The 26,514-nt window shown below is 39.8% G+C and overlaps 1 protein-coding gene across 1 annotated transcript in view; it reads left to right on the forward strand.

Annotated features, from left to right (window-relative positions):
• qars1 (glutaminyl-tRNA synthetase 1) overlaps positions 1-26,514 on the forward strand; it is a 94,330-nt gene that overhangs the window by 26,744 nt on the left and 41,072 nt on the right. Inside the window, exons 8-9 of the mRNA XM_079827621.1 lie at positions 6,945-7,016; positions 8,778-8,863. Of these exons, the coding sequence (XP_079683747.1) occupies positions 6,945-7,016; positions 8,778-8,863 (158 nt within the window). The remainder of the gene's footprint in view (positions 1-6,944; positions 7,017-8,777; positions 8,864-26,514) is intronic.

Genomic DNA, 26,514 nt, shown 5'->3' on the forward strand with positions numbered 1-26,514 from the left:
AGCCAGCTCACAAGGAGTTCGTAGGCCGCACTCCCTCTAACAGTCTCCCCGCCTCCGCCTAATGTACATACAATTTCTGAACAGTTATACTGTTTTCAAGGTCTAGCCACGTCATTACTGCCATGTTGAATGATTCTGATTGGCAGAGAAAATGCACAGTCACGGTAAATTTCCACACAAGGATAGATAGCAGAGCATATCACTAAAATGGGTAGACTAGTTGTCGCCCCATGACTAGATTTAGATCACAATGACCCGGAGGTCATAGAAAGGCGTCTTCAGGTCTGGTGTCGTGTGCAGAAAACGTCCATCTTCAATATTGGGCCTGCACCGATCATGCAACACACACACACAAAAGCACTAGGGTATATCGCACTCTAGTTAGTGTCAGCGGATCCTGACATTTATCAAAAGAACACGCAATACCTAAACAAAGATACAGCCATCGCTCTCCTTCGCCAGAGAGAGACATACATACTAGATATTCTTTTAGTCTTTAAGGACTGAATATATGAACATTGAGAAGGATAGGAATGTACAGTGAGGAAAATAAGTATTTGAACACCCTGCTATTTTGCAAGTTCTCCCACTTAGAAATCATGGAGGGGTCTGAAATTGTCATCGTAGGTGCATGTCCACTGTGAGAGACATAATCTAAAAAAAAAAATCCAGAAATCACAATATATGATTTTTTAACTATTTATTTGTATGATACAACTGCAAATAAGTATTTGAACACCTGAGAAAATCAATGTCCCATCTTCAATGCTCTTACTGAGGGAAGTAGGTTGTTGGCCAAGATCTCGCGATACATGGCCCCATCCATCCTCCCCTCAATACGGTGCAGTCGTCCTGTCCTCTTTGCATGAAAAGCATCCCCAAAGAATGATGTTTCCACCTCCATGCTTCACGGTTGGAATGGTGTTCTTGGGGTAGTACTCATCCTTTTTCTTCCTCCAAACACGGCGAGTGGAGTTTAGACCAAAAAGCTCTATTTTTGTCTCATCAGACCATAACATGACCTTCTCCCATTCCTCCTCTGGATCATCCAGATGGTCATTGGCAAACTTCAGACGGGCCTGGACATGCGCTGGCTTGAGCAGGGGGACCTTGCGTTCGCTGCAGGATTTTAATCCATGACAGCGTAGTGTGTTACTAAAGGTTTTCTTTGAGACTGTGGTCCCAACTCTCTTCAGGTCATTGACCAGGTTCTGCCGTGTTGTTCTGGGCTGATCCCTCATCTTCCTAATGATCATTGATGCCCCACGAGGTGAGATCTTGCATGATGCCCCAGACCGAGGGAGATTGACCATCATCTTGAACTTCCATTTTCTAATAATTGCGCCAACAGTTGTTGCCTTCTCACCAAGCTGCTTGCCTATTGTCCTGTAGCCCATCCCAGCCTTGTGCAGGTCTACAATTTTATCCCTGATGTCCTTACACAGCTCTCTGGTCTTGGCCATTGTGGAGAGGTTGGAGTCTGTTTGATTGAGTGTGTGGACAGGTGTCTTTTATACAGGGAACGAGTTCAAACAGGTGCAGTTAAAACAGGTAATGAGTGGAGAACAGGAGGGCTTCTTAAAGAAAAACTGATCAAATACTTATGTCATGCAATTAAAATGTAAATTAATTATTTAAAAATCATACAATGTGATTTTCGGCTCTCCGGCTCTCACAGTTGAAGTGTACCTATGATAAAAATTGCAGACCTCTACATGCTTTGTAAGTAGGAAAACCTGCAAAATCGGCAGTGTATCAAATACTTGTTCTCCCCACTGTATATTGAGTTGGTGATTTATATAGCACAATGATACCCCCTCCTCTGCCAGAGGATCATAGGGGATTAAATAGTCTATATCCAGCGGGAGTAAGTTCATTAAAGAGAAGACCATCAGACTCTTTGTGCCAGGTTTCTGTTAAACACACAAGGTCCAATTTTCCTTCTGTAATAATGTCTGATAACATCACATCTTGTTGTTGACAGAGCTCACGTTGAAATGTGCCGATTTCAACAGACAAGGAGCAGATGAAACTGGAGGAACCACCTCACGCTTAATAACAGACAAATTGTTGAAATAACTGGCTTAACCAATTTTTTGCTGAAAATTCTAACGTGCCTAAGCCTTGTGCACAGTACTGTATATCTGAGTGAAACCGCTGAATGAGAGAATTTAGGCTTCCAAAGGAAATTGTAGGGCTGTATTCTCCCAGTCGATTATTAGTCGATTCTGGCTCGACCAGAATTCTGATTGGTAGATTTTTTGCCGCGTTCATTTTATTAGTTTTGCCGCGTTCATTTCATCAGTTTTGCCGCACCGCGTTCATTTCATCAGGTGGAAAGCACTAATTGCTAATGGGGGTGTTTTCAGAGCACCCCTGTTTCACAGGTAACGGTCTGCCTTCAGAACACCCCCATTGTTTTCACTTCTTTTGGGTGAGCCCAACCAACTGGCAAAGAGAAGTCTCTCGCTGGTCCATTGTTTTTCATTCCCCGCTGGCTCAAACGCACGCCCATAGCGGTAAACTTGAGGAACGCCCATCAACATGAGGGGAAGCGTCACAACACCGTGCTAAGTGGATCTGTACTGTCAGTTTTGCCGCGTTCATTTCATCAGGTGGGAAGCACTAATTGCTAATGGGGGTGTTTTTTAGAGCACCCCTGTTTCACAGGTAACAGTCTGTCTTCAGAACACCCCCATTGTTTTCACTTCTTTTGGATCAGCCCAACCTACTGGAGAAGAGAGACAGATTGAAGAAGGCTAGTTTTCTGTATTAGGGATGAAACGGTATGGAAATTTCACATCACGATTATACAGGGAGTGCAGAATTATTAGGCACGTTGATTTTCTGATCATATTTTTTTTCCAGGCACATTTGACCAATTCCAAACCACAGTAATCCTAATAGCTACTATTTATTTAGTATTTAATAATGTATAAGTGATATATAATTGTTCATGAAGGCTGGAAATGAAAATCACCTTATATTCAGGTGTGCAGAATTATTAGGCATGTTTTCTTTTACAGATAAATTGAGCCAAAAAAGAGATTTAACTCAGACTGAAAAGTCAAAAAGTATTAAATGCCCATGAGAAGGATGCAATACTAATGCAATACTAGACATTGCAGTTAAGGCATGACCATTGGACAGTGAAATTCATCTTCCAGAATCTGGCAGTACATTTTGGGAGTTCATTTTTAGTCCATCTCTGCAAAACGGACTTCAGGATGGACTAAAATGAACTCCCAAAACGTACTGCCAGATTCTGGAAGATGAATTCTTCAAACAGTGGTACTAGAGGATGTGGTGCTGGTCCTTCAAGAGTCACTCTCAACCTATCTGTCCATAAAGCCTATAAAAAAACCTTCTTCATGTATTTTACAACACTTCAGCTCATGATTCTTATCTAGTGGGGGTCATTTTTTAGGATTCTTTACCTAACTGAAGTCTCTGAGATCCTGACACCTTGCACTTCTGGAGACTCCAGGTAGGTTGCAGCTCTGGAAAATGGTGGCGCTGGAGACTAAAGGGTTCCTGATGGTTTCACCCTTAATTCTTCACCTTAATTCTTAATTCTTTTGCAGTTAACAGGTGTCTTTTCTCCGCCACATGTTTTTGTCTGACCCTGCTGACCCAACGAGCATTTCACTGTCCAATGGTCACGCCTTAACTGCAATGTCTAGTATTGCATTAGTATTGCATCCTTCTCATGGGCATTTAATACTTTTTGACTTTTCAGTCTGAGTTAAATCTCTTTTTTGGCTCAATTTATCTGTAAAAGAAAACATGCCTAATAATTCTGCACACCTGAATATAAGGTGTTTTTCATTTCCAGCCTTCATGAACAATTATATATCACTTATACATTATTAAATACTAAATCAATAGTAGTTATTAGGATTACTGTGGTTTGGAATTGATCAAATGTGCCTGGAAAAAAAATCAGAACCAAAATGACCAAAATGATCAGAAAATCAACGTGCCTAATAATTCTGCACTCCCTGTAGTGGCCCAAATTATCACGGTTATCAATATTATCACGGTTTTGTTCAAATGAGAAGAAAATGTTCAAAAAGAACAGATGCACACACTTAAAACATTTCAACAAGTTAACAACAAATAACTAAAGCAGCTCTATGCACTTTTTTAAGCTAAATTCAATTCTGTGGGATTTCCTTCCTTATAATGGCCGTCGTCAATAGCAACGTATAACGCATAAATAATAATATTGTGTAAATATAATCTCTAATATTATCTCTGTAAATATATTCTCAAGCAATATTCTCATCAGTGTTCAGCAATGATGCATTTAAATCAGCAGATTTTGTGTAAGAGCCCACACAGTATCCTGGTGAAATAATGCATATCCATATTTTCAAATGACCATTCGCGTCAGCGGGAGCGTTCAGCCTCCTCGTGTGAAGACCGAGTCGGGTAAAGACATCGACTCTCCCTGCGACTCGCCGAAGAGGCCACCGGGAAGGCACTTAACCTGTTAACCTTCATCCCCGCTTTTGAAAAAATCCTAAGAAATGCCATAATCAGACTAAAACCGTTACAGTTAATGATTCCTTTGCACTAAAATCATAAGTATGGCGTCATTTGAAAGCAGACACTTGGCAGTTTACTGTAAATTCAAAATTATAATTATTGTCATAATCAAAAATAGCTATAATGACCATTATTTTATTAAATATAAAAATGTGTGCATCATACCTGACACCTAGATGAACACTTTACAGTCAGTTTTATGACTGTGATTCTCTTCAAATGCAAGTGGAGTTTGAAACGTGTATAACGTTACCAATGTTGTATGTAACTTTAGAGACGGTCCCTAAATTCGCCTGCGTTATGCCAGTCATATCAGATGCGCTGTGGTTCTGCTGTGTTTGTTTGAAACTATTTTCGCTGCTGAAATAGAACAGAAACAGTCAACCACGGTATGATGAGTGAATCTCCTGCGTACATTGCAGGTTTATCTCTACTTTGAGTGCGATAAGTGACAGTGAGAGCAGCGCGGGCTCTGAACAAAACTCTGGCTAATCTGAACGCCTCTGATTATGAGACATTGCATTCATAAACTCAAAACACGTGTAAGTGGTTATAATGCGCAACGCGGATGGCATAACAGATGGCTTTTGAGAAGACTATAATAAGTTAAACCGCCAAAGTGGCTGGTGTGCAGCCGAAATAACGTTACACCCGCAAATAGCGGTTGTTAATGTCAAGCCCTGATTATTATCCCTTAATATCACCCTAGTCTTGTCTGAATTTGTTTGTTCGCTTCACGTTATAATTTCCCAGACGTAGTTTTGGTATTGAGGTCAAAGTCCACTTGCCTTACGTTCGTAGTTTTGAAGTGTTCCCCCTATTACAGTGACTTTCTTCTGACATGTTCTGCAGACAGGGTGACCATCTTCGATTAAGTTTCCCTCAGGACTTTTGTAAAAGCCAAAATATGACCACGCCTCAGATTTTGTCCTTTTAGAAGTCTGAAAAATCTCCCGGGGCTGTCACTGCCTTCTGCCATTTCTTCTCATTCAGAAAACAGCGGTGCGCTGCGCCTGCACCAGACTGACGCTGACTCGACAGGATTTACCGCCAGTTTTCAAAATCGTGATAATCACACGCGGTTTTAATGATAATTCAATTGTAAATGATATTACTAACCATCACTAAATTTTATCGTGGTTTATCGTGAAACCGGTAATCGTTTCATTTTTATTCTGTATATTATTTATTTAATTGTGAGTGTTTTTTCTGCTCTTGATCTGGCTTGTTTAATAAATATTCCTTTTTTATTAAAGTGGACGTGCCTTTTGTGTTTAAAAGTAAAAGCTTTAAGTTAATAGTCTATTCGTGTCTCAGCCGCGAAGCTGAACTCCTATATGTTCGAGCTGCACAGAGCGGCTGAAATGATACTGTCTGTCAGTTATTATAATACATGTGACAAAAACAATTGTCTAAATTATGTTGCATATTCCTCAAAAGTTCTTGTGATGATATTTAGTTGACAACATAGTACTATATTTTCGGAAATCATAGGCTATGATATTGCGCTGGTGCACGTGATGTAACTCTGTCAGAGCCGACAGACTCGTGTGTCAGACTCATTTCAGTGCAAAATAATCAGCTCAAAAACTATTTAATATACTGCAAATAGCCTACTAGTTTTTTATGTTTATTTATAATTCATTTAGGCAGACAACAAGGCTACCAAGTACTGCGCACAGTGCGCAGCTAATTAATTAAATTAATTTACATTTTTAGTCGATTTTTAGTCGAAAATTTCAGGACTTCAGTCGACCAAGATTTTCTTTGGTTGATTACAGCCCTAGGAAATTGATTGTACCATTGTTGTTTGCTAATTGCTGCTATCTCATAAGTGGCAGGTTGTTGGAGGCGAGAGATTTTTGAACCGCTTCAATGTACTTCCAGTATCAGTCGCTTCCAGTTGTTTTAGCTGTAGTGAGTTGTATTAATGTAATCGTATACACTGGAATTATGATGATATAAAAAAGGAACTTTTTTTCAAAGTATGCTCACTCTTTCTCATATAGTATGCTATTCAAATTATACTGATTTGAATAAACCCCTAACGTTGGCATTTCATTTTCCCACATCCATTTGTGTTATGGACAAAAATGATGCCTCCAATCATGTGGCTTTTTGATGTGTTGTTTTCTTATTCGCCTGGTAGTAAAAAATAAAATAGGAAAATGATCATTTATTCACCCTCATGTCATTCCAAACCTGCACAAACTTTTCTTCTGTAATCAAAGTTTTGGTGACCAAAGACTGCCATTGTATGGCTAACAAAAGAATGTCTCAGATTTTTTTTTTTTTTTATGAACTTTCCTTTTAAAGGAGGATATCAAACCACCCAACACATTTTCTTCATTATATGTAAAAGTCTGTTTTATATTTCCTTCTTTTTTGTGTAGGTGAAGGACAAATGGAGAGGAAATCATTGATGGAGCAGCTGAGAGGAGAGGCGCTGAAGTTCCATAAGCCAGGTGAGAGTGTTGACCTGTCTGTCCAGGCAGCTACATTGGGTGCTACTCATTCCTTATTTGTGCATCCTTGCTTTCTTTCCTCGCTTCTTTTTCTTGCTTCCTAACTCCACCCCCCTTAGGATGCAAGGAAAGGAAATGTGGACGGAGGGTTCGAAGGAATGCTTATTTGTATATTCTTGATCACTCGAGTGTCACTTCAAAGCTTTATCTGCTGCGCACAAAGGATCTGCCCTTATGCAAAATAAATATTAATGAATGGCCTTTTGAAATATTTGAGATTTATGGTTTATTTAAACTGCAGAGGTAAAACATAAATGGAAATTGTTACACCGGTGATGGGGGAGAATTTATACATGCATGCGTCAGGTTTTTCGATTTCCGCATAGGATACATCTGTGCATCCTTGCTCATAGCTCCTCTGGAAGCTTCCTCACTCATTGTTCCTTACCTCCTCGTGGTGCACTTAGAGAATTGAGATGTCCTTCAAGATGGCAGTAGGGATGCACCAAAATGAAAATTCTTGGCCGATGCCGAATAATTATAAAACACTTGGCCGAAGGCCAAAGCTGAATACCGGATTTTTTATTTTATTTTTTATATATTTTTTCACCATTGCATAAATTAAATTGTAAAAAATTACCTTTTTACTATTTTGTCTTGCTTTTTTTAAAGAAACAAATTACAAAACTTCAATTTAAAAATATTTATTTAACACTGAACATTTTTTAGCATTCCAGCAGACATTATACAAACAAAGCACAATATAACTTAAGTAGATATAAAAAAGATGTATTATTTAGAAAATACATTTAAAAAAAAAAAAAGTACAATACAAATATTTTTATTTGGCCATCTTATGCCATCTTGTCTTATCTTTGGCCTATTATGCCTACAGGTATAATCAGGTATCACTGAGGGTGCTCTATTAAAGTGCAGATGTAAGCTAAGCAACAGCTCCACCACAGCAGTGAGTGTACAGTGAGACATTTAAGATTTTTTTAAATTTCAACAATATTTTGCAACGTATATTTTTCTATTAATCTATTAGTCTGCCTTTACATTGCTTTAAAGCTTTACTATTTCACTATGTCACTTCCGAAACTTTGCAGCATGCATTTACGATCACTAAACGCTGTCGCTATATAAGTTCATCGCAATCTCCAAAAGTTCAATGAAGCTGCTAACAATGCACAATAAATATCTTACTTGCGTTGATTCGTGTGTACACTTTTTGTTCATGAGAGGTTTTGCGAGCCTGTCACCGCTGCAGAAACATGTTGTAAATACATTTGACGTTCTACAGGTACAAATGCATGTATGCACTGGAGCATTTGCCAATATATTATTACAGTATCAGCTGAGGGTCGTTTGCAGACACTGTCCATCTCGGACACTAATGCTTCCACACTCTACACGTTTGCTGCATTTAGAAGCGTGCGTGCCTCTCTCTCGAATGTGCCGGTTGCTATATTTGATTGCGTCATCTTCTGTATTCGGCCTTTTCACTTATTCGGCCGAACACCGAAAGTGCAATTTTTGCTATTTTCGGCCAAATAATTTCGGTTGCCGAACATTCGGTGCATCCCTAGTTTTCAGATCACAGGCTAGAGGAACGAGGAAGCATCCATCTGAGTATTGAGAAGCACCCATAGACACTGTACAGAGCCTCAATATGCGAAGCTTAACCCAATGCACCATCAGGGGATTTTTTTTTTTTAAATGGCTAAAATTAAATCATAAGATTTATTGTTCTCTTTCTAGGGGAGAATTATAAGACGGAGGGTTATGTTGTAACACCCAACACCATGAATTTGCTGAAGAAGCATCTGGAGGTCACTGGTGGACAGGTATGACCTGAATGCAAGTTTGCTAAAAGAATGCCTACATAGCTATTGCTTAGCTATTGATTCAATTTATCCAGTAGTCTGTGTGGTCTAGGTCATTACATTTTAATGATAGATTAAGAAAATGAACAGTTTTTGTCTTTTGAATTAGTGTCACTGAAGTGTGCACAATAAGACCAGGAACATTAAAAGAAGAGTTCATTCAGCATTCATATTGCCTAAATACACTGAACAAAATTATCAACGCAATAACCTTTGTATTTGCCCCCATTTTTTATGAGCTGAACTCAAAAATCTAAGACTTTTTCACAAAAGGCCTATTTCTCTCAAATATTGTTCACAAATCTGTCTAAACCTGTGTTAGTGAGCACTTCTCCTTTGCCGAGATAATCCATTCACCTCACAGGTGTGGCATGTCAAGATGCTGATTAGACAGCATGATTATTGCACAGGTGTGCCGTAGGCTGGCTACAATAAAAGGCCACTCTCAAATGTGCAGTTTTACTGTATTGGGGGAGTCCGGAGGGGTCCGAAAACCAGTCAGTATCTGGTGTGACCACCATTTGATCAGGTTGTTGATTGTAGCCTGTGGAATGTTGGTCCACTCCTCTTCAATGACTGTGGGAAGTTGCTGGATATTGGCAGGAACTGGAACACCCTGTCGTATACACGATCCAGAGCATCCCAAACATTCTCAATGGGTGACATGTCCGGTGAGTATGCTGGCTATGCAAGAACTGGGATGTTTGTGCCTGTTGCTTTCTCTTTTTCTGTTCTATTACGTGATAGAAAATCTAAGGCCTTCTCAAGCCATATGGCAAACCAATCTATTCTGCTCCCTATTATACATCATACTAATATTACCGTGGGGACAATAAGTAAGACTGTAAAGTTAGCACTTTTAAACATCCGCTCACTTAAAAACAAATCACTTCTAGTCAATGACTTAATAACTTACAAACAACCTAGATTTTTTGCTTCTAAATGAAACGTGGCTTGAAGACAGCTGGAGTGCAACAGTCCTCAATGAAACAGCCCCCCCTAACTTTACTTTTATGAGTGTCTGCAGAACGGATGCACAACTTATTTATCTATTTAGAATTTTACTGGTTAAGATAATTGTATTTGAATTATAACCACGGCTGCTTTTGCCGCCCGCCCACACTCAATTGTTATTGTTATTGCTGGATATTCGCACTGCTAGTGAGTCATAGTTTCATTTTTGAGCTGAGCCATTGACAGGCTGTTCCCTTGATTGTTTGGGCAAATTACAAAGGTGGACAGAACATATATAAGGTCAGGTCGGTCAGTTAGCTAGGAGAAGCGAACCAACAGTGAAGGAGCGCGCTGAAGCCGTATGTAAGTGTTTTTTGTGATTACTCAGTTTGCTGGATTTGCTCAGCGTATTACACGCTAACAAGTGGATACATTTCGATTCTGTACTTATTTATCTATTTATCATTTTACTGGTTAAGATAATTGTATTTGAATTATAACCACGGCTGCTTTTGCCGCCCGTCCGCACTCAATTATTATTGTTATTGCTGGATATTCACACTGCTTGTGAGTCATAGTTTTGTTTTTGAGCTGAGCCATTGACAGACTGTTCCCTTGATTGTTTGGGCGAATTACAAAAGCCTCCTCACCTGTTCTGACTGAATTAGTGATTAGCATCTATTTAATACGCTCGCGTCAGCGGGAGCGTTCAGCCTCCTCGTGTGAAGACCGAGTCGGGTAAAAACATTGACTCTCCCTGCGACTCCCCCGAAGAGGCCACCGGTAAGGCACTTAACCTGTTAACCTTCACCCCCGCTTTTGAAAAAATCCTAAGAAATGGCATAATCAGACTAAAACCGTTACAGTTAATGATTCCTTTGCACTAAAATCATAAGTATGGCGTCATTTGAAAGCAGACACTTGGCAGTTTACTGTAAATTCAAAATTATAATTATTTTCATAATCAAAAATAGCTATAATAAGTTTCAAAGTTTTGTAAAGTATATAAGTATATTTGTAAGAAATATATTTGTATGAAATATCTTTATGAAAATAAAATTAAAGTTGGCATTTTAGCAATCTACAGCTGAAGCCACATGTCTGACCATGTTATATTTCAAATCATGATAAGTCTAAAACTCTTAATTTTATTAAATGTTTTTCAAGATCAAGTCATATGATTTTATTTTGAGATTTCTCTAAAATGTTAACTGATGTTTATTGCCATCTCTTCTGAGCTACCATTCAGTTTATTGTCTCTATTGTTTTGAGGTGCAAACTGCCCATTCAGTTTCAGTCTCCCCAGAACACTTTCACACCTCTCTGGCCAGGTTATGGCTCTTATTAAATTATTCTTTTGTCTTCATTGTAATCACTGACGACTCTCTATTCAAACTGTTCTTTTCAAACCTCATTTATGATCAAACTTCTTACTTCACCTTCTAAAGTACCTCAAATGCCGTTGTTGACAATAGAAACATTTCAGTTGGTTTTTCATTTCAGTCTATTCAAAATTATTAATAAAAATAACGTGTTTGCCCAGGTGGCAGGTGCATTGGCTAGCTAGCATGTTAGCTTAGCACACAATCAAAATACAATAAAGATTAAAACCATGTTTGTTCTCCAAAATTACTTTATATCACAAGTGGGATATTTTAAATAACCTTCTGTGGTCTCATTTGGCTTCGGATCAAAAAATCAGACAAAAATAATTTTACAATATTCTGCATATTGATAAAAGCTATGTCGAATAGCATTGCATTATAAATATAATCTATTATGAATACACCCAACATGGTATAAAGAACACAGACAAACCATGCATCATCGCGATTGTGTGTTTATTATCTTCAAATGTTTCTATTTGCATGTTTCGCGATCTCAGGAAGCTTTTATTATGGACTTCTATTATGGCACATGGTATCTTCTTCGTCTGTCTGTACCATATATGGACTACATGTGCACAGAGCGCCCTCCGGCTGCCAGTATGAATTGAAAACAACACATAAGAGTAGGGTTGGGTACCGAAATCCGGTTCCAATATGGCACCGGTACTTATATAACCGGTATGTACCGGATCGAATCAGAACGCAGATTTCGGTTCCTCATTTCGGTGCCAAAATTCAAACGTGCTTTCGCGCTTTGGCTGAGCCAGAGACAGACGCTCAGCGCTGGTCACATCACAACTCATGACAACTATTCAGTGTTTTCAACCACATCATGTTTATTTCAGGTTTCAGACATTTAAATGCTCATAAGTAGGCTACTAGCAAAAAACACACCCTGATATGAAAGCGGCTATGACAATCCTTTCAGACGATTATAATTTGACTAACGTTACATGTTTTATTCACATCAGATACATGCACATTATATAGTAACTATAGCGTTTACTCTATTCTTCTTCCAGTTCACTGGTCACTTACTTTCATGTATTTCGTGAGACGAGAATGAACTCAAGTGTTGTAAATCTGACAGATCCGATTCTGAGGCGCAAACTAACATGGCGCCGCCCATTGCGCTTTATAGATCAACTAACACACATTCACACACACATTTGAACATCAGATAGTTCGTGACACAGTTAAGAAGTTTGTGAATATTTTGAATAAAAAGAAAAAACGAAATAAACCCGATACAGCTGAGCTGTCAGCGCTATTGCGGCTGCTGTGTGTCATGTGAGAAACATGACGCGTCGTCATGGAAACATTAAGACGATGCGTTCTAAAATATTTAGCCAGAGAATATGATCATATTTCAAAAAAGAGCTGAAGCTCGAAGCTGGTTAGTAGCAGAGCAAGAATACAGACTACTGCTGTTATTATTGTAATTAAGAGTTATATTAGGCTTGTTGTAGTTGGGTTAGGTGGCTTAGGTTTTACTGTGAATTTGTAAATAAGTCAATTATAATTTGTAAATAAGTAAATTGTGTTTTGTATTTATTTATATTCATACATTTAAGTATACATTAAACTTTTAATAAATGGTTCAATTTAAATAAAAAATAAATAAATAAAAAGCCATTTAATGTCATCCACCTCGTTTTGTGGCCTTTTTAAAAAAAAAAAGTATCGGTTCAGGCACCGTTTAGGCACCGGAACCGTTTTAAAAGTATCGGTTTGGCACCGGAATCGAAAAAAACCCAAACGATACCCAACCCTACATAAGAGACTCCATCGCTCATGAATAGGCTACATCTGCGCATTTTGAGGAAGTATTGAATAAAAAATACTCCTCTGTTTAGAAATTTGACACAGACATATGAGAATCTTATCAATATTTCTCCTCATCTGCACACTTTTGAACTAAAAGCCCTGAGGGATGTTGATTTGTCGCGAGTCTTCGTGAGGAGAATAGAGGAGTTTTTTTATGAATGAAAGCAGCTGAGGCTCATATTACAATCAAGCGGTACCGACGCGGTTTTCATATTCATAACTCCTGACACATATTAACAAATTACTGTCACTATAAGACTTTGAGAATAAAACAGAGGTAAAAAATGGAAGCTTGACTCTTAGATCTTTTAAATGATGTATAGATTGTCATGGTAATTACTTGCATCTGACAGCCATTTGAGCTAATTTAAACAAATAAAGCTTGAGGGCGAATGCGTCCTCAATCCGGTGCGGCAAGAGGTTATAAGAGCAGTGTTGGGGAAAGTTACTATACAATATTAGCTACAATATTGCGTTACTCCCTTAAAAAGTAACTAATTGAGTTTTTAAGAAAAGTAATGCGTTACGTTACTTTTGAGTTACTTTTTCTCACATGGGCTGGGCCTTGTTTTTGTAAAAAAGTTATATATTTTTGTGCAATGGTAAAGACCTCTTCATACCAAAATTGAAATAATAAGGCTCATGCTGAGGTAAAAATGCAAATTCACGCATGAACAGTAGAGGGCGCAGCTCTGCTGTGCTGCCATTCTGGATAACGGTAGAACATTGGTAATTTAAATATAAAGGTAGATTAAATGCATAAAATAGGTTGTTTTATTTAACATTTAGTTATTGGAGATTTGCATTGTATTCTGATTTTGCATTTGACTGATTTTATTCATTTTGAGGAATACTGAATCTTTATTGTGTAAGTGAGATAAATAAATGCTCACATTAAGTCTAGAACTACAATAACCATCATGTTTACACACAACGCCTCTGCACTTATTTTTCTCAACATGGGGGCAAGGAGAGCTGTCAGTCAAATTAATGTGAAAATGTAACTTGCGTTACTTTTTTTAAAAAGTAACTCAGATATTTTGTTGTAAATTTGAAAAGTAATGCGTTACTTTACTAGTTACTTGGAAAAAGTAATATTATTACGTAACTCAAGTTACTTGTAATGCGTTAACCCCAACACTGGTTAAGAGAGAGGAAAGAGAATTGGAAAAACTTATCATGTGCTTTCTGTACATTCCCGTTGTCTCTCGACCACGCTCCTCTACTACATGCTGAAGGCTGCGCAACACTGCTAATCTGCGTCCTATAATATCTTGGCCTTAACTGAGACTTGGATCCGTCCAGAAGACTCAGCAACCCCTGCTGCTCTAACAACTTCTCTTTCTCTCACACCCCTCGCCACACTGGGAGGGGTGGAGGCACAGGTCTTCTCATTTCTAACAATTGGAAATACTCAATACACACCTCTATGCAACAACAACTCATTTGAATACCATGCTATTACAGTTACAACCCATATTATAGTCATTTACCGCCCTCCTGGCCAATTAGGCACCTTTGTTGACGAGTTGGATGTGCTGCTGTCCGCATTCCCAGAGGATGGCAGTCCACTTATAGTCCTCTATGACTTTAGCATTCACATAAACAAACCTTATGCTGCAGACTTCCACTCACTCCTAGCCTCATTTGATCTCACCCACCTCAGCACCACACACACCCACAAATCTGGCAACCAACTTGACCTCATCTACACACGCAACTGCACTTCAGATAACATTTTAGTCAAACCTCTTCACATCTCAGATCATTACTTCATCACATTTAATCTACAACTTACTACTCAGGCACCACCAGCCCCTCTACCAGTTACTTTCAGGCGAAACCTGCGCTCACTTTCTCCTTCTCATCTCTCCTCTGCGGTGTCATCTTGTCTTCCGTCATCCACACAATTCTCCACTATGGATATTAACACCGCTACAGACACTTTATGTTCCACTTTAACTTCTTGTCTAGATAGTATCTGTCTTCTAGGCCAGCCCGTGCTACTCCTTCTAACCCTTGGCTATCTGATGTTCTTCGTGAACACTGGACTAAACTCAGGGCAGCAGAGAGGAAATGGCTTAAATCAACCGACCCGTCTGACCTAAGTATCAGTCTCTGCTCTCATCCTTTTCAGGTGATGTCCATGCGGCTAAATCTTCATATTTCCACAACAAAATCAACAGCACCTCAAACTCACGTACACTCTTCAGAACATTCAACTCTCTGCTCTGTCCTCCTCCGCCTCCTCCCACCACCTCCTTATCGGCCGATGATTTTGCCCATTTCTTCACAAACAAAACAACATCCATCAGCAGTCAGTCCCCCCCCCCCCCCCCACACACACACACAAAGGATTTTACATCAGCCAAACCCACAGCCGATCATCATCTCTCCTCATTCGCTACACTCACTGAGGCAGAAGTATCTAAACTTGTCCTCTCCAGCCATCCTACCACCTGTCCTCTAAATCCCATCCCCTCACATCTCCTTCAAGCCATCTCTCCTTCCCTCCTACCAGCACTCACACACATCATCCACACATCTCTCAGCACCGGCATCTTCCCTACCACATTCAAGCAGGCTCAGATAACTCCACTGCTTAAAGGTCCTGTTCTTCGTGATCCCATTTTTCAAACTTTAGTTAGAGTGTAATGTTGCTGTTAGAGCATTTATAATACCTGTAAAATTATAAAGCTCAAAGTTCAATGCCAAGCGAGATATTTTATTTAACAGAAGTTCCCTTTCAAAGCCTACAGCGAACGGCTGGTTAGGACTACATCCTGGTATTTCCTGCTTTAATTACGTCAGTAGAGCAGTATGTCGACTAACCTCCGCCCACAAGAACGTGCGAAAAAGGGGGCGTGGTCTTGTTGCTCCCGCGTGGAGAATGGGAAGTGTTGCGTTCGGTTGCGTTCGTAAAGTTTGTTTGTTGCCATGTCGTCGAGAAGCTGTTATTTTCATCCCGGAGTCAAGTCACCTTTGTTTGGCTTTCCCAGGGACGCTGTACTTAGAGATCATTGAGCGCATGCATCCCCGTTATGGTGAGAGGCGTGACCTTTCCGGTAACGTGCACTCTGCGTGCCCTAAGCTGCTGTCGAATCACAACACGGGAACCGCTGGCACAATCAGAACTCGTTACGTATTTCTGAAGGAGGGACTTCATAGAACAGGGAAATCTTTCAAGCCGTTTTGAGGACAGTGAAAACGGCAGTATACAGATAAGTAAATTGTGTGAAAAATACTGTGTTTTTTTACACGCGAAACATGAACACATGTTATATTGCACACTGTAAACACAATCAAAGCTTCAAAAAAACACGAAAAACGGGACCTTTAAGAAACCCACATTAAACTCGTCACTCATAGATAACTACAGACCTGTCTCTCTCCTACCATTCATAGCAAAAACACTTTAACAAGTTGTTTTCAATCAGGTTTCATCTTTCCTCTCACAGAATAATCAGTTGGACATCAACCAATCAGGTTTCAAAAGGGGCCACTCCACAGAGACTGCATTACTGTCAGTCACTGAAACCCTGCGGACTACATCACCTGCATCTCAACCTGGCAAAGACTGAACTGCTTGTCTTCCCGGCCAATCCAACAATACAACATGACTTGCCCATCCAGCTAGCTTCATCTCGGATCACCCCTTCAGGGTCGGTCAGAAACCTTGGCGTAATCTTTGACGACCAGCTGTCCTTCAAAGACTACATTTCAAAGACAGCTCGCTCATGCAGGTTTGCGCTCCACAACATCAGGAACATCAGACCTTTTCTAACAGAACATGCAACCCAGCTTCTTGTCCAGGCCCTGGTCATTTCTAGGCTTTACTGCAATGCGCTTCTGGCTGGACTTCCATCATGTGCGATCAAAACGCTCCAAATGATACAGAATGCAGCAGCACGTCTTATCTTCAACGAACCCAAAAGGACCCACGTCACACCACTCTTCATCTCGTATCAAGTTCAAGGCGCTTATGCTCGCTTACAGATCCACCAAGATCTCAGCTCCTCCATACTTTGACTCGCTCCTACAAGTCTACACCCCCACCAGAAGCCTTCACTCAGCTAAGGAGCAACGGCTTGTGGTACCATCACAGAGAGGCAGAAAATCCCTCTCCAGAACATTCACATTCACCGTTCCCTGCTGGTGGAACGATCTCCCCACCTCCATCCGAATTGCAGAATCACTGACAGCATTCAAACGAAAGCTGAAAACTCACCTCTTCCGCGAGCACTTAACCTTATCTTAAAAAAAAAAAATCCTTTTCCTTATTTTCCTTCTATTTTCCTCTACTTCTTCCCTGCCCTAGTGTGTGATGCTCGGTGCAATGTCTGAAACCTTAGTACTTGGATAAAAGCATCTGCTAAATGCATGAATGTAACGGTTAGGAGAGGTGGAGGTGTAGCTGCTCTATTTAAAGATGTCTATCAGTGTAAGCAAGTGTCATTTGGTGATTTACCCGTCTTTCGAATATCTGGGTATTGTGTTGAAAGGTGCTCCACGCATTCTACTTATCATTTACAGGCCTCCAAAATACTCTCCAGCCTTTATTGAGGACTTTACAGAGCTGTTATCTGCAATCTCCTCTGAGTTTTGCTATTGCTGGGGATTTTAACATTCACATTGACATTGCTGAATCTAGTACAACAAAAGATCTCATGACTGTTCTTAACACTTTTGATTTGACTCCGCATGTACACGGACCGACACATGATCGTGGACACACTCTAGATTTACTCATCAGTAAGGGTCTAAACATTTCATCGATAGTTATTAAGGATGTGGCACTGTCTGATCATTTCTGTATTTTCTTTGATATATCAATCTCTCCTACCATTGAAGCTAGATCTGTCTCTGTCAAAAAGAGATGCTTAAAGGGGTGGTAAAACACATTCTTTCGAAGGCTTGATTGTGTTTGTGGGGTGCACTGTAACATGTGTTCATGCTTCGTTTAAAAAAAAATTGCATTATTTTTCATATATTTTACCTTTATTCTACACTGCTCTGTCCCTCCTTGTAAAAACGGTCTGATGGTTTCCAGGTTCTATGAAGCCAGTTCCTCAAAAATACGCAATGGGCTCAGATTGGTTAGCTGGCCCAGTGTGTTGTGATTCGCTTACCGCCTAGTGCATGTTTGTCGGAAATGTCACGCCCCTTTACCGGTAGACTGCGTTGGTAGTATTAGAAACAATGGCGTCTGTAAAACCATACCAATTTGAGCCCGAATCGGACCCAGAACATTTTAGTGAAGATGATCGAGCAGAACCTGTTCAACCTGTTCAGTCCTCAAGAGTAAAGACTGCGGATCTATAGTGATCGCTACTGAATGAAATCGTGTTTTACCACCCCTTTAAATGACAATACTAGTGTACTATTTATGATGGCCATATCTCTGACACCAAGCATATCCACAGACTCTGTTGATTTTCTCCTTGACTCCTTTAACTCAAAAGTAAAAAATGTAATTGATATTGCTCCTCTGAAAGTCAGGAAAAAGAATGGTAGACCTAAAGCACCTTGGAGAAACACAACAGCAAAGTATGAAAAGAAATTGCAGGAAAGCTGAACGCATGTGGCGGAAGACAAAACTTGTAGTCCATTATAACATCTATAAAGACAGCCTTCATGATTTCAATGTGGTGCTAGGCAAAGCTAGGCAGACCTTCTTCTCAAATATCATAAACAGAAACATAAACAACACGCGCACTCTTTTTGCTACTGTCGAGAGACTAACAAACCCCCCAAATCACACTCCCAGTGAATTGCTCTCTGAAAGCAAATGCAATGAGTTAGCCTCCTTTTTTCTGAGAAGATCAATAATATCAGAAAGGCAATCAGTATATCTTCATGCTATGCTGAGGTCAGAAAGACTCGTCCACAATTTCAGAAATGAGTAATTTTGTCTTATTTCGAAGAAATCGACTAAAATTTTAAAAGAAACGATACAGCACCTTAAAATATCAACCTGCGCCCTTGACACACTCCCCACTTCTTTTTTCCAAAAGTGTGTTTAACTGTTTAGAAACAGATCTCCTGGAAGTGGTAAACTCCTCACTTCTTTCTGGGACTTTTCAAATCTTCCTTTCATAGGCAAGATTCTTAAGCTCAAACGGATACTTAAATTTTCAATCTGGTTTCCGACCACATCACAGCACAGAGACAGCGCTCATTAATACCCCTTTTCCACCAGAATGAACCGGTGCTAGTTCAGAGCCAGTGCTAATCCCAGTTCATAGTTGGTTCAACTGAGCCTTCTAAGAACCGTTTGCTTTTCCACATGCTGAGAGCCACAACAGAGCCATGTCTTACGTCACTGTATACGTCTCATCTTTCTCAGCAACGCTAGCGAGGCAGCGGCAGTGTTGCCAAGTCCGCAGTTTTCCCGCGGAATTGGGCTACTTCATCACTGTTGCCACGGGCTGTTTTTCATGTCCGCGGGTTGAAGCGACCCCAATTATGTGATATTTAGCCCCGGGAATGTGAATTTTAGTAGGCAACCATGCCAAAAAAACATATTTTACCCCCAAATGTGATTTTTACCGGGGAAGCCCCCTTGAAACGCGATTGGGCTTGCTTTGAGTAGCAATTGGGCGGGTTTTGTTGTGAAAACCTGGCAACCCAGGGCAGCGGGAAACACAAACACACCAGGCTTGTTTGAGATGCATCGGCGCTGCGCAGACCGATCCATGTATGATATAAAAAAAACGCATGAGTGTATCAAAAGCATAAGGAGTCATATGCTCTCGCTAGACTCGTTATCATACAGCGATCGGTCTGCACAGCACCGCTACGAACAAGCCATCCATCAACATTGAAACGTTGCGTTACTATTGATTCACATGGCTTTACGATCCTACATCGGCATCAAAACACAACGAAAACACAGCGAATCCAACACATTCATGCAGTTCGCCATAATTTGTATAGACTGAGATTACAAACGAGCAGCAGCTGTAAGCTCCATTAGCTGCTATTTCAAAAATGGCGGATCTCAAGTTTGTGTTTGTCTTGTTGACCCTGCCCCCAGCGCCTGAAGTAATCGTTTTTTACTTCTAGCCCTGTTCTAGCCCAGCAATGTTTTGGTGCTACTTAAGAACCACTTTTCCTGGCTCGGAGCTGGGGCTTTGGGTGTGGAAACACAAAGAACCGATTGAAATTAGGCTCTGGCGCCGATCTAGCTCTAGCACTGCCTTGGTGGAAAAGGGGTAAAAGATAATAAATGATATTCGCTTAAATAATGATACAGGTAAATTATCAGTGCTGGTACTACTTGACCTCAGTGCTGCATTCGACACTGTCGATCACAACATACTTCTTGACAGGCTGGAAAATTGTGTCTGGCTTTCTGGGATGGTCCTTAAATGGTTCAGGTCGTACTTAGAAGGGAGAGGTTAGTATGTGAATATAGGTGACCATAAGTCTGAGTGGACATCCATGACATGCGGAGTCCCACAAGGGTCAATTCTTGCACCACTCCTATTCAACCCTATCGCCTAATGACTACAGCCCCATTGACTCCATGTGCAAATGCATTGATGAAGTTAACAACTGGATGTGCCAAAACTTTCTTCAGTTAAACAAAGACAAAACTGAACTTATTGCATTTGGAAACAAAGAAGAAGTTCTCAAGGTGAACGCATACCTTGAAGCTAGGGGTAAATCAACTAAAGATCAAGTCAGGAATCTGGGTGTGATTTTGGAATCAGACTTTAGTTTCAGTAGTCATGTCAAAGCAATAACTAAATCAGCTTACTATCATCTCAAAAATATATCAAGAATTAGATGCTTTGTTTCCAGGCACCACTTAGAGAAACTCGTTCATGCTTTTATCACCAGCAGGGTGGACTATTGTAATGGTCTTCTCACCGGCCTTCCCAAAAAGACCATTAGACAGCTGCAGCTCATACAGAATGCTGCTGCCAGGATTCTGAGCAGAACCAGAAAATATGACCATATCACGCCAGTCCTCAGGTCTTTATACTGGCTTCCAGTTACATTGAGAATAGATTTTAAAGTATTATTACTGGTATATAAATCACTTAATAGCCTAGCACCTCAATACATTGCAAATATGCTGATAGAATACAAACCCAACAGATCACTCAGATCATCAGGATCAAGTCAGTTAGAAATTCCAAGGGTTCACTCAAAGCAAGGAGAGTCTGCTTTTAGCTCTTATACCAGCCGTAGCTGGAACCAGCTTCCTGACCAGATCAGATGTGCTCCAACTGTAGCCACTTTCAAATCCAGACTCAAAACACATCTGTTTAGCTATGCATATACTGAATGAGCTCTGTGCTTTGTCCGAACTGCTTGCACTTTAATTTATATGTTTCAATTTAACCCTGTTTTTATTTTTAGTTTTAATTATACTTTTTATTTTTTATTAGGGGCCAAGCACCGAAGGTGCGAAGGCACCTATTGAAACCGTTCCCGTTCCTATTATTATTAGGGGCCAAGCACCGAAGGTGCGAAGGCACCTATTGAAACCGTTCCCGTTCCTATTATTATTAGGGGCCAAGCACCGAAGGTGCGAAGGCACCTATTGAAACCGTTCCCGTTCCTATTATTATTATTATTCATCTTCTTCTTCTTCTTCCGCCACGAAGTCTATGGCAGCCCATAGAACCGTATGGTAAAAAGTTGTGAAATTTGGCACACTAATAGAGGACAGTCTGACATGTCACCATAGCAAATTTGGAGTCTCTAACTCAATCCCTCTAGCGCCACCATCAGTCCAAAATTGGACTCATGTTTATGTTAATAACTTTTGAACCATAAGGGCTAGAAACAAAATTCTTTTTTCCTCTGATTCCTTGGCTCAAGACGATTCGATTAGACCCTATGACGTCATGTTCCGTCATTAAAATTTTCCCGCCATTTTGAATTTTCCGAAAAACCTACTTTTGCGAACTCGTCCTAGACGGTTCATCCGATTTGCACGAAAATTTAACCAGATCATCTTTAGACGATGCTGATAAAAAATCTTGCAAATCAAGTTGATTTGTCAAATCATTTTCGATAAACGCGCACACAAATTTTACGTAGCGGTTGGAAAAACTCACTTAAGGCTATATCTCCGCAACGCTTTATCGTAGTCAAACCAATCTTGGTACATGTAATCACATGCATGACCTGAGGCAACATGCATCGTTTCGGCGCAGCGCCACCTACTGGTCCGGAGATACAACTTTTTTTTATTTTTGCTTATAACTTTTGAACCGTTTCTCCAAAAATCATAAAAGTGGTATCGTTAGATTCAGGACTGCATGCTGAGTCTTCTGATATTCAATTTCACCATATCGGCCATTTTGGCTCTCGGCCATTTTGAATTATGTGCTAAAATACTATATTTTACAAACTCATTAGTCTATCGTTACGAAACTTGGTATGTGTCTTCCGCACCATGCTTTGAAGGTACTCAAAAAGTTTGGGGGCAGTGCCACCTTGTGGTCAAAGGTTTTAACAAAATGTACAAAAATGCTAATAACTTTTGATTAAATTAGCTTAGTTTAATGAAACTGGTCATAATACATTCATTGGCTCATGCCGATTCAATTGCACCCTATGACGTCATTTTCGGTCATGATAATTTCCCCGCCATTTTGAATTTTCCAAAAAACCTACTTTTGCGAACTCGTTCTAGACGGTTCATCCGATTTGCACGAAAATTTAACCAGATCATCTTCAGACGATGCTGATAAAAAATCTTGCAAATCAAGTTGATTTGTCTAATCGTTTTCGAAAAACGCGCACACAAATTTTACGTAGCGGTTGGAAAAACTCACTTAAGGCTATATCTCCGCAACGCTTTATCGTATTCAAACCAATCTTGGTACATGTCATCACATGCATGACCTGAGGCAACATGCAGCGTTTCGGCGCAGCGCCACCTACTGGTCCGGAGATACAATTTATTTATTTTTTGCTTATAACTTTTGAACCGTTTCTCTAAAAATCATAAAAGTGGTCTCGTTAGATTCAGGACGGCATGCTGAGTCGTCTGATATTCAATTTCCCCATATCGGCCATTTTGGCTCTCTGCCATTTTTAAATTATGTGCTAAAATACTATAATTTACAAACGCATTAGTCTATCGTTACGAAACTTGTTTTGTGTCTTCCGCACCATGCTTTGAAGGTACTTAAAAAGTTTTGGGGCAGTGCCACCTTGTGGTCAAAGGTTATAACAAAATTTACAAAAATGCTAATAACGTTTGATTAAATTAGCCTAGTTTAATGAAACTGGTCATAATACATTTATTGGCTCATGCCGAGAATATAGATACGAATTTTGCCATATTTGGTCAAACATCTTGTCCTCAATGTTCTTATTTGATCAAAACCTACTTTTTCAAACTCATCCTAGACCGTTTGTCCAATTTCCACCAAAATCAAATCGTATCATCTTCAGACTGTGTCAACATAAAGTTAGGGATTTTGCATCAATAGATTAAACCGTTTTTGTTAACCGCAGCGACGAAGTTGAGCCATGATGCCAAAATTACTCTTGAGGCTGTATCTCTGCAATGCTTTGACATATTGGCATCAAACTTTGCATGTGTCATTGTTCCCTTATTCTGACCACACCACATCAATTTCGTAACTGTGCCACCTATTGGTCAAAAGTGATAAACCATTAACTTACATTATCAGTGACTCTATATATGATATTTCAGCCATTTTGCCTAATCTTCTTAAACAGTATAATTGTTCATTGTTGCAGTTGGTCTGACACTCTCAGACTACAATGCATTTTTCAGCCTTTTGCCTAAAATCATCTTAAAACGTAATTAATTGCTCATTGCTCCAGTTGATCTGACACTGCCAGCCATTTTGGCATGTCTTGTCTTCTTCTTTGCGCTTGGCCCCGGTATTGCTGCTTGCAGCTATATTTATTATTCATCTTCTTCTTCTTCCGCCACGAAGTCTATGGCAGCCCATAGAACCGTATGGTAAAAAGTTATGAAATTTGGCACACTAATAGAGGACAGTCTGAAATATCACCATAGCAAATTTTGAGTCTCTAACTCAATCCCTCTAGCGCCACCATCAGTCCAAAATTAGACTCATGTTTATGCTAATAACTTTTGAACCATAGGGGCTAGAAACGAAATTCTTTTTTCCTCTGATTCCTTGGCTCAAGACAATTCGATTGCACCCTATGACGTAATTTTCCGTCATAATAATTTTCCCGCCATTTTTAATTAACCGAAAAACCTACTTTTGCAAACTCGTCCTAGACGGTTCATCCGATTTGCACGAAAATTGAACCAGATCATCTTCAGACCATGCTGACAAAAAATCTTGCAAATCAAGTTGATTCGTCAAATCATTTGCGATAAACGCGCAAACAAATTTTACGTAGCCGTTGCAAAAGCACTCTTAAGGCAATATCTCCGCAACGCTTTATCGTATTCAAACCAAACTTGGTACATGTCATCACAAGCATGACTTGAGGCAACATGCAGTGTTTCGGCGCAGCGCCACCTACTGGTCCGGAGATACAAAAAATGGCTGTTTTTGCTTATAACTTTTGAACCGTTTGTCCAAAAATCATAAAAGTGGTCTCGTTAGATTCAGGACGGCATGCCGAGTCGTCTGATATTCAATTTTACCATATCGGCCATTTTGGCTGTCGGCCATTTTGAATTATGTGCTAAAATGCTATATTTTACAAATGCATTAGTGTATTGTTACTAAACTCGGTATGTGACTTCCACTCCATGCCCTGAAGGTACTCAAAAAGTTTTGGGGCAGTGCCACCTTGTGGTCAAAAGTTATAACAAACTTGACAAAAATGCTAATAACTTTTGATTTAATTAGCTTAGTATAATGAAACTGGTCATAATACATTCATTGGCTCATGCCGATTCAATTGCATCCTATGACGTCATTTTCGGTCATGATAATTTCCCCGCCATATTTAATTTTCCAAAAAACCTACTTTTGCGAACTCGTCCTAGACGGTTTGTCCGATTTGCACGAAAATTGAACCAGATCATCTTCAGACCATGCTGACAAAAAATCTTGCAAATCAAGTTGATTCGTCAAATCGTTTTTGATAAACGTGCACACAAATTTTACGTAGCGGTTGCAAAAACACTCATAAGGCTATATCTCCACAATGCTTTATCGTGTTCAATCCAAACTTGGTACATGTCATCACAAGCATGACTTGAGGCAACTTGCAGCATTTCGGCGCAGCGCCACCTACTGGTCCGGAGATACAAAAAATGGCTATTTTTGCTTATAACTTTTGAACTGTTTGTCCAAAAATCATAAAAGTTGTCTCGTTAGATTCAGGACGGTATTCAGAGTTGTCTGATATTCAATTTTACCATATCGGCCATTTTGGCTCTCGGCCATTTTGAATTATGTGCTAAAATACTATATTTTACAAACGCATTAGTCTATCGTTACGAAACTTGGTATGGGTCTTCCGCACCATGCTTTGAAGGTACTCAAAAAGTTTTGGGGCAGTGCCACCTTGTGGTCAGAGGTTATAACAAAATGTACAAACATGCTAATAACTTTTGATTAAATTAGCCTAGTTTAATGAAACTGGTCATAATACATTTATTGGCTCATGCCGAGAACATAGATACTAATTTTGCCATATTTGGTCAAACATCCTGTCCTCAATGTTCTTATTTGATCAAAACCTACTTTTTCAAACTCATCCTAGACCGTTTATCCAATTTCCACCAAAATCGAATCGTATCATCTTCAGACTATGACAACAAAAAGTTAGGGATTTTGCATCAATAGATGAAACCGTTTTTGTAAACCGCAGTGACGAAGTTGAGCCATGATGCCAAAATGACTCTTGAGGCTGTATCTCTGCAATGCTTTGACATATTGGCATCAAACTTTGCATGTGTCATTGTTCCCTTATTCTGACTACACCACATCAATTTCGTAACTGTGCCACCTATTGGTCAAAAGTGATAAACCATTAACTTATATTATCAGTGACTCTATATATGATATTTCAGCCATTTTGCCTAATCTTCTTAAACTGTATAATTGTTAATTGTTGCAGTTGGTCTGACACTCTCAGACTACAATGCATTTTTCAGCCTTTTGCCTAAAATCATCTTAAAACGTGATTAATTGCTCATTGCTCCAGTTGATCTGACACTGCCAGCCATTTTGGCATGTCTTGTCTTCTTCTTTGCGCTTGGCCCCGGTATTGCTGCTTGCAGCTATATTTCATCTTCTTCTTCTTCTTCTTCTTCTTCTTCTTCTTCCGCCACGAAGTCTATGGCAGCCCATAGAACCGTATGGTAAAAAGTTGTGAAATTTGGCACACTAATAGAGGACAGTCTGAAATGTCACCGTAGCAAATTTGGAGTCTCAAACTCAATCCCTCTAGCGCCACCATCAGTCCAAAATTTGACTCATGTTTATGCTAATAACTTTTGAACCATAA

The sequence above is a fragment of the Gobio gobio genome (genome assembly GCF_949357685.1).
Source record: "Gobio gobio genome assembly, chromosome: 10".
Taxonomy (NCBI): domain Eukaryota; kingdom Metazoa; phylum Chordata; class Actinopteri; order Cypriniformes; family Gobionidae; genus Gobio; species Gobio gobio.